This window comes from Propithecus coquereli, unplaced genomic scaffold, assembly GCF_000956105.1.
Source record: "Propithecus coquereli isolate 6110/MARCELLA unplaced genomic scaffold, Pcoq_1.0 Scaffold890, whole genome shotgun sequence".
Classification (NCBI taxonomy): Eukaryota; Metazoa; Chordata; class Mammalia; order Primates; family Indriidae; genus Propithecus; species Propithecus coquereli.
Window position 1 is genome coordinate 736,271 of NW_012155174.1, and position 8,043 is coordinate 744,313.

The 8,043-nt window shown below is 39.2% G+C and overlaps 1 protein-coding gene across 3 annotated transcripts in view; it reads left to right on the forward strand.

Moving 5' to 3' along the window:
• The window catches only part of PTPDC1 (protein tyrosine phosphatase domain containing 1), a 45,048-nt gene extending 37,227 nt beyond the window's left edge, over nucleotides 1-7,821 (forward strand). For all 3 annotated transcript variants that reach the window (XM_012664451.1, XM_012664452.1, XM_012664450.1), the window contains exons 7-9: nucleotides 1,425-1,610; nucleotides 3,193-3,303; nucleotides 5,776-7,821. In XM_012664451.1, the coding sequence (XP_012519905.1) occupies nucleotides 1,425-1,610; nucleotides 3,193-3,303; nucleotides 5,776-5,892 (414 nt within the window). In that variant the 3' untranslated portion in view covers nucleotides 5,893-7,821. The remainder of the gene's footprint in view (nucleotides 1-1,424; nucleotides 1,611-3,192; nucleotides 3,304-5,775) is intronic.
• Nucleotides 7,822-8,043: the final 222 nt, after the last annotated feature.

Below are 8,043 nucleotides of genomic sequence, written 5' to 3' on the forward strand. Positions count from 1 at the left end.
ATATATTATTTCTTGTGATTTTCATAATAGTCCCGGGAGGCAGATGATACTATTTATGTATTCTTTGTTAATCTCATGAATTCAATATCACAGATGAGGAAACTCAGGGTGACAGAGGTTAAGTGACTTGCTCAATGTCACACGTATGTGACAGAACCAGGGTGTAGCTCATGGGTTTATCCCAGGACGTCTTTCCTAACATCACTGGAAAGCCTCAGGGACCATCGTGGTAGTCCTTTTGGGAAGAGAGTTTTTGAGTAATATCAGTTCTGCCCAGCTTGTCTCCTTATTAGCTCCATAAAATTGAATAAAAAGCTACTCTGTTATGTACATGATCTGTGGGATGGGAAGGAGTATGAGCAAGTAAAAGCATTGGCTTAATTTATAAGATGGTAAAGAGAAACCCAGTACCGGAAGGTCCTTGTGGTATGACAGAGACAGCACAGACCCTGGAGTAAGGCAGAACTGGGTATGAAGACCCCCGTTGCAATTTTCTAGCTTTGGGCTCCCAGGCAAGTAGTTTCATCTTTCTTGAGCTCCAGTACCTTTATCTGCGAGGGGCCTCTCTGCTGGGCGCTATGGCAGTCAGAGAGCAGTCGTGTGTAATAGTTTCCATCCCACTGTGTGCATGCTGTAAATACTGGATGAGTGAATGAATAAATGGTAACAATTATTACACTTATTACTATTGCAAATATATATTTGATTCACTAAAACATAAATCCGAACCCTGTCAAAAATTAATTAAAATTCACTTTCCCCTTCTCTCTGTGAGATGAAGTTTGAAAATCTTATGTCTCCAGGCATTTGGAGTATTTAGCAAGACCGTTTAGTTATTTTCACCCTATCAAATTTAGGATGCAGGGCTTGTTATTTGTTAAGTTCTACAGAGGATTCTAAAGAGGCATTTGAAAGAAATACACATACTCCATTTACCAGCTTTCAACTTTGCCAACTTTGCGTACTTCGAAGTTTCAGTCACAAGCTTTTCCTTAAATCCTAGGTTGATTTACAAATGTTCCCTTATTTATACTTCTCCTATACCATCCTACTTCTTTGCAGTAAATATTTCTGTTTTGTTTGCTAGAAGCCTGAAAAGGAAGACTCACTCTTCCTGAACTGTTTCTGTGGTTTCTGAATGAAGGAGAGAACTTGTATTAACTCAGCCCCTTCTCTGTGCTTTAACAGACCTTATCTCAGCCAATTAGCCCAGCACCTTGTGAGGCAGGGGGCGAGCTTCATAGAGGGAAACTAAATCTTAAAGTCCAGTGTCTTAGGCCAGTGTCCCACTGGGAGGAGTCCCAGATCCATACCCTAGAGCTTGAGCTTTCACTCTCGCAGGCCGCCTAAGGATCACCAGTGTCAGCCAGCGTCCCCCTCTCTTCTGCCTGTCTCTGTCTCTCTCTCTTTCTCTTCCTTTTTAGAAAGAACTAAATTCCCGAGATGGAGCTTGGGAAAGAATATGTGGCGAGAGGGACCCTTTTATCCTGTGCAGTTTGATGTGGTCTTGGGTGGAGCAACTGAAGGAACCTGTAATCACCAAAGAAGATGTGGACATGTTGGTTGACAGACAGGCAGATGCCGCGGAAGCGCTGTTTTTGTTAGAGACGGTAAAGTTGCTGCTAGACTAGTTAATGACTTTAACTAAGGCCCTCAGTGTAAATTTCACACACTAAAAAAAAGAAATCCATTATAAAAAAGGGAATTCATACTGAATCCCATATCTAGGTCTACTTTAATAGTTTTTCCAGATAAGAAAAGAAATTAATACCCGGTAGAAACATCTAGAAAATATAAAAATAAAAAGGGAAAATATCCATAATCTTGGGAGAGCCACTATAAACATTTTCAATTCTTCTTTTAATCGTATCAGTACATATATTAACTTAGTGAAAATTATTTTAACATGCAACTTTATATTTCGTTGTTGCTTAAAATTATAACATAGGTATTTTCCCATGAATAGTATAAGCTTTTCATAAATATTGACTGGAATGAGCATGCGATGCTCTAACAGGGCTTATGCCACAATTAACCACTTTATCACTGTTGGGTATTTGTTTCTACTTATTTACTATGAGCATACATATGGCAAAAATTAAGGAGTAGGTTGGAGTATGCACTCATTTATATTTTTAAAAAGGGATGTCACATATATACATATATGTATTTAATTTGTATGTGTATAAAATATAGAAGAATACAGAAGGAAAAATAAGAAACTGGTAATAGTGGTTGCCTTTAGGGGAAGATACTAAGAGACAATGGATCTAGGAAGGGGGGCTGGAAATTGTATGAATCCTTTTATATAGTTTAGTATTTTTAACCATATAAAGGTACTAAATTTTCTTTTAAAAATAGGCTTGTTCTTGTTTTAGGAAATAATGCTATATAATAATCACCCTTGAGTTACCTGCTGTGTTGTAATATAAGCATCTCATTGTTTCCAAATCTTCATTAAAAATTTTCTATAATTACTATACACACATACACGCCAGGCACACACACGTGCATGCAGAAACAGCCTCACACACAGACATGTGCACACACATAAACACATACCACAGTTGTGCAGTACACATCTTTTTTAAGAAAAGATTTTTCCCGTATCTAGAGTCCTTTTGTTAGAATATTTTCTCAGAAATTAAATCACAGAGATAAAACAGGAGAGGATGATGAGGGAGAAGATTAACCTTTGTCAGGTGGCTGTGGACCATCCCCTGGAGGCTGAGGCTGTCACTTTCTTCATCTAACCGCCTCCCTCCATAGCATCTGCAATGGGCTAGGTACACAGGTACTGACCGCTCAGTGCCTGACTGGTTAGTCCACATGTCACCATGACACGTCAGCATTTACTAGCTGAACCAAAATGATTATATCCAGAAATAACAAGAATAAAAAAATCAATCCTGTTCACTGCAAGAGAAACATCTGGTTTAAAATTGCACTGATCTTCAGATTCAGTTGTACATTGTGCACTAACTAACTAGCTTTGATACTATCTCCTGAAAGCTTTTCAGATTATATTAACATATAACAATAAACATTTGGTAGAGCTCTTGGTAGATATTTTACCATTTGAGATTATGAATACTTGGTCACAAACTAATTCTCAACTCTACAATTGTTTTGAATAGATTCCTTGAGGCATTTTTCAAACGACTGTTTTGATTTTGATTTCTGCAATAACAGGGACAACACCAGACTATTCTCTGTGTGTTACATTGCATTGTGAGCCTACAGACGGTTCCCGTGGACGTGGAGGAGGCTTTCCTTGTTCATGCCATTAAAGCTTTCACTAAGGTGGGTCACATTCTTTTTCTCCTTCTGTACCACAAATCAGCATCATCTTTGTAAATCAGAATCCAGAGGTCACCATCCTCCTCTAAAATAAAACTTTTAGCTGTGTTTCCCCTTTATGGAAATGTCTTTGACATTTCTTGAAGTTGTTGCAGAATTTCCCCCTCAAAAAAAAAAAAACATTTTCCAAATAGTGATATTAGGAAGAGCTGAATTGGGGGATTTTTAAAGGAGAACATTGAAACAAAGAGCTTTTATAATGGAGAAGAGAAACAAGTGGGTGTTGAGTACATAATTTTAAATCATGTGCCTCGTAGGAGTCAGAGAATCTTTGCTTGTTGAGCGAGGTCTACCTTGGATTTAAACAAAAAACCGTCTATTGAGAATTAAACATCCAACATTGCCAATCTGGTACGGTGTCCTGATTGGCATATCCTAAGGAAAGAGTAAAAAAATGTGTCCTTTCTGAAAGCACATCCTTTTGGCTTCTAGCAGTTTTTCCTACCTGAAATAAAAAGCCAGGTTCATGCCAAGAGCAAAGGTTCCCCTCACCCCTTCCGCTAATTTATTTGGTATCTCTCATATGTGATATGAAAATGCCATTAAACAAAGAACCCAGATTTTGAATGACAGTATCTGTGGTAACGTTAATGATAATAGCAGCTATCATTCCTACTCGTTCCCAAGTTGTGAAGATTCTTTCTTTTTAACATTTGTCCAATCTCCTTCTCTTCCACTCTTTCCAAAGTGATGTTCTTCCTGCAGTCTTCCTGTTCCTTGTCTGGATTTTATGGCATTAACCACCTGACATCTTTTCAGTCTGTTCCCCACAGTGTCCACAGTCAATGGTCTCAGATCCAGATGATGTGATCATTTGCATCTATATTTACGTTTTCATAGATGGAGAGGCTGTGTACCATGTGAGAGCGGTTGTGGTTTGATATTTAAAAAAATAAATAATTCAAACCATTATTAATGTTAATAAGGAGTTTTCATAAATAGACAATCTAGTGGTCAAGATAAAATTAAATCTCTGAATTTGAACAAAAAATCCTTAATATTGGTGTCTCTGAAAGTGATAGGAATTCTTTACAGCTATTGTTAGCCTTTTAAGGGGATACTAATGAAGAGTTAGATAAGCAGTTGTTTAAAATCTGTCTATAAAAATGTTAGAAGGCAGTTCTCCTTGGGTCTCTCATATTTCTACATAGTCTGATGCGCAGATGTGCTGACAGCTCTCTTTGGGGACCAGCTCTTCATGGGAGTCTGTATAGCTCTGCCTGTAGGCCCAAAGGCACGTGGTTCTGCCTTCCCAGGTAATCATGATATTTCCCTTAAGAGCAAAGGTTGGCAGGTTTGCTTGCAGCCCCCTTATAAAACATGGGGATTTCTTAAACTTCGGGCTCCTCAGCTATGATGCAAACCCCCTGCTTGTGCAGCCTCCCGCTGGGCCCCTCCGCATTGCCCCCACAGGACGTGGGAGGCAGGGGGAACCCATGTGAGTATGAAGCACGTGCAGCCATGAGGAATAAAGCTGTTTGTCTTTGACTCAGGAGCCTTGTATCTTGTACCAGTGTGATGCCATCAAGCTAAGTAGGGTAAAATCTCAGATCTTTTATAGTTATTGACAAAGGAACAACCTTCCCTTTGTCAAAATTTATCAGAGAAGGAGAAATTCCAGAAGGGGAGAGGCAGTGATGGTGTGATCCTGATTCTTTCTCAGCGAATCACACATTATTCTGGGGATGGGTGAGGTGGGGGACTGGAGTACTTACTCTGGCTCTCTGTCCTACCCTCACTCCTAACCCAGAGTATGGTAAACTAGGGCAAAGAATCCAAACGTGTACATGGTTCTTCCCATCAAGGGGAAAGAAACTAAATTTTATTGAGGATTTTTATATGCCAGACTTATGTTAGACTCTCATAGATGCAAAATCCTGAGGAAGAGGATATTGTGGTCTATGTTTTACAAAAGATGAAATCGAGGCCCCAGGTGGCTGGGTGTGAGATGGGGACCCACAGCTGGCAGGTAGAGAGCCAGGCTTTCTGTGCAGGTTGCTCTGACTCTGCCCCAGAGTGGCCACAGGGCCTCTTGGTGGGACACTTAAAGCTGATGTGCTTTGTTCTAATAAGGAATACTTTTGCCTTATACCATCAATGATTAGTCTCTGAATTAAAAACTTACTTCATTCTCACTATTGATTTGCTTCATGACTAGGTATATGTGATTATACTAAATATCCAGGCACTAGATTTAATTCTCGAGTTTTCATTCATAAGTTTGGTATTGGCATGGTTGGCAGTTCTAATATAGTCTTTCAATTAAAATGTGTAAAATTTGTTATGTATTTTTAAATTATATATATTTATGTTTATAAGACTTAGTTTTTTCTCTACCTCCCTCTTTTTTCCCCAAATAGAGACTGGTTAAAATTCTTGTTATAGTGTCCTGAATATAAATTTCTTTGTCACCAGGTTAATTTTGATTCTGAAAATGGACCAGTAGTTTACAGCACCCTGAAGAAAATATTTAAGCACACTCTGGAAGAAAAAAGAAAAATGACAAAAGACGGCCCTAAGCCTGGCCACTAGTGAAGCTGACTTTCTCTCAAGATGAGTATTTCCGACCTAAATACCCAGTTCATATGTGAATAAGTTGAAGTTTGCGGAGCTACCTTTTCCCATAGCACTTTACTTTGAATGCTGTTGTTTGTGCTGACAACGATCGTTCCTAGTTGGAGCAATTATTTATTTTAAAGTATCCTCGAACTACATTTTTGTTTTGGAAAATTGCCATAAAGTTGGTGCCACTTCCTTTTATTTATTTCACTGAATTTATAGTGTTGTATTAACATTTTAAATATGTGGTGTTTACATTCTTATTCTTTTTGATGTTTTGGAGAAAGTTGTAACTCATCTTTCCAGAACAACCATTTTCTTGACAGAACTCTTCCTGGAGTTTTTACCAAATAGATAATTTCAGTAGTAAAACCTCACTGTGTATCCATCCCCCTGACACATGACCTAAGAAAGTCACCAAGTGTCTTAAACTGTTTTATATTTGTTACCAAGAAGGCTATTGATAAAATATTTTTTAAAGAATTTTTTAAAAACTTTCTTTGAAATTATTTGTTTTTCCTTTTCATCTTACAGATGTGACCAGGGGTTTCAAAGTGTGTTATTTTTCAGAGCGATTTACTTTTACTTTAAGGGAGTGACTGTGAAGTGGTTGGGATTTTTTACTTGTAGTAAGTAGACTTGCTCTTTGTCAGGCTTCCAGACAACTTCGCCAGCCTTGGCTGTCATAAGGAGGCAGGAGCAGTTTTCAACACACCAGGCCTTATTCCCACTCCCTTGGGTTGCTGCTGAGCTAAACAGCATCTTTACAAAGGCAGTGGATCAGAGGCGGGCAGCGTGGGAAGTTGCTAAGAAGCAGGACTTGCCTCTGTTTTCCCAGGGACTCCACAGGGACAGTCTTGCGGGGGCCAGGGCTCTATGCCAGCCCTGCTTTATCAGGGTGCTGTGCCACTCTGCAGAGGCAACTGTCGGAGCTGGAAGAAGTCAGGGCTGGGCCACTGCTCATGCTGATGGTGTATGAGCGTGAGCAGCCTGGCCCTGGCCCCACACTCCCAAATCTGCCACTCCAAAGACCCACTTGCCTTAGGGCTCTATCTTTTGCTGCTTTTTTACCATGAGAAATAAAATTTTTAAATTGAATTTGACCCTATGCAGGTTACTTTCACCCTAACTGGCATCAGATAAGAAAAAGTGTCTAAACCAGTTTGTTATAGACCAAACTGTCAATCAGCAATTGAAGCCATGACTTTTGTTTAAATTAATATGTGGTGATACAAGGGGCCATGCCATGGACAGGATAGTAGTTTTTCCCAACAAAGGTGATACTGATCAGACCAATTTCAAACTGAAGAAGCTACTATTAATATTTAATCTTAAAGATGGAATTTCAGGGGAAACCAGACTAATTTAGAACAAATAAAATTCCTCCAACTCTTACATTCCTGAATTAAGATCTAGCACATCAAAAATATTTTAGTCATTATCAGTTTAACTAACTCTAATGACAAACGCTAAATGCAGCATTCTTCCACATTGTTTGAATTTTCTTGGAAAATCAAATCCAAGTTAATGAACTAGGTTGCCCACTCCTGAAATGTCTTATTTTCAAGTGCCTGGCCTGGGAAAGAAAGGAGGAAACAGTTGCATTTCATCCAAAGGTACATTATAAAAATAGGGTTTTTACCCCCAAAAAAGTTTGTTCTCAGTCACCTACACATAGGCAAGGACATGACAGCTCTTTTGACAAGCCAGCTGTTTGTTTGCCTATGCATGTGAAACGCTCGTTTCAAATTAGGGAACAGTCATGATGTGACCGCAGCGCTGCATGTCTGACAGTCTAAGCACACAAGCCCGAAAAGCCTGAAAAAGAGATATGATGGGGACATTAATCCGGCTATGTAAAAGTATTGTATTTATTTGAATAAAAGTGAAAAAAAAAAACCCTAGTCTTGTACTTCTTTACTTTGATACCCTTGGGCATCGTGCATACCCTGATGATACAGACAAGGTTTTGCTCTTTGATTGTCCTGGTGGGCAGATCGCCAAGCTCTAGTTAGTGCCAGCTCCTTCCGTTGGTTCAGAATGACCAAAGATGGAGGGGACCAGGATGGACGAGTCCTAAGAGGAATGATTGAAGAAAATCTCTAGGCTGACGAGATTCCTGCC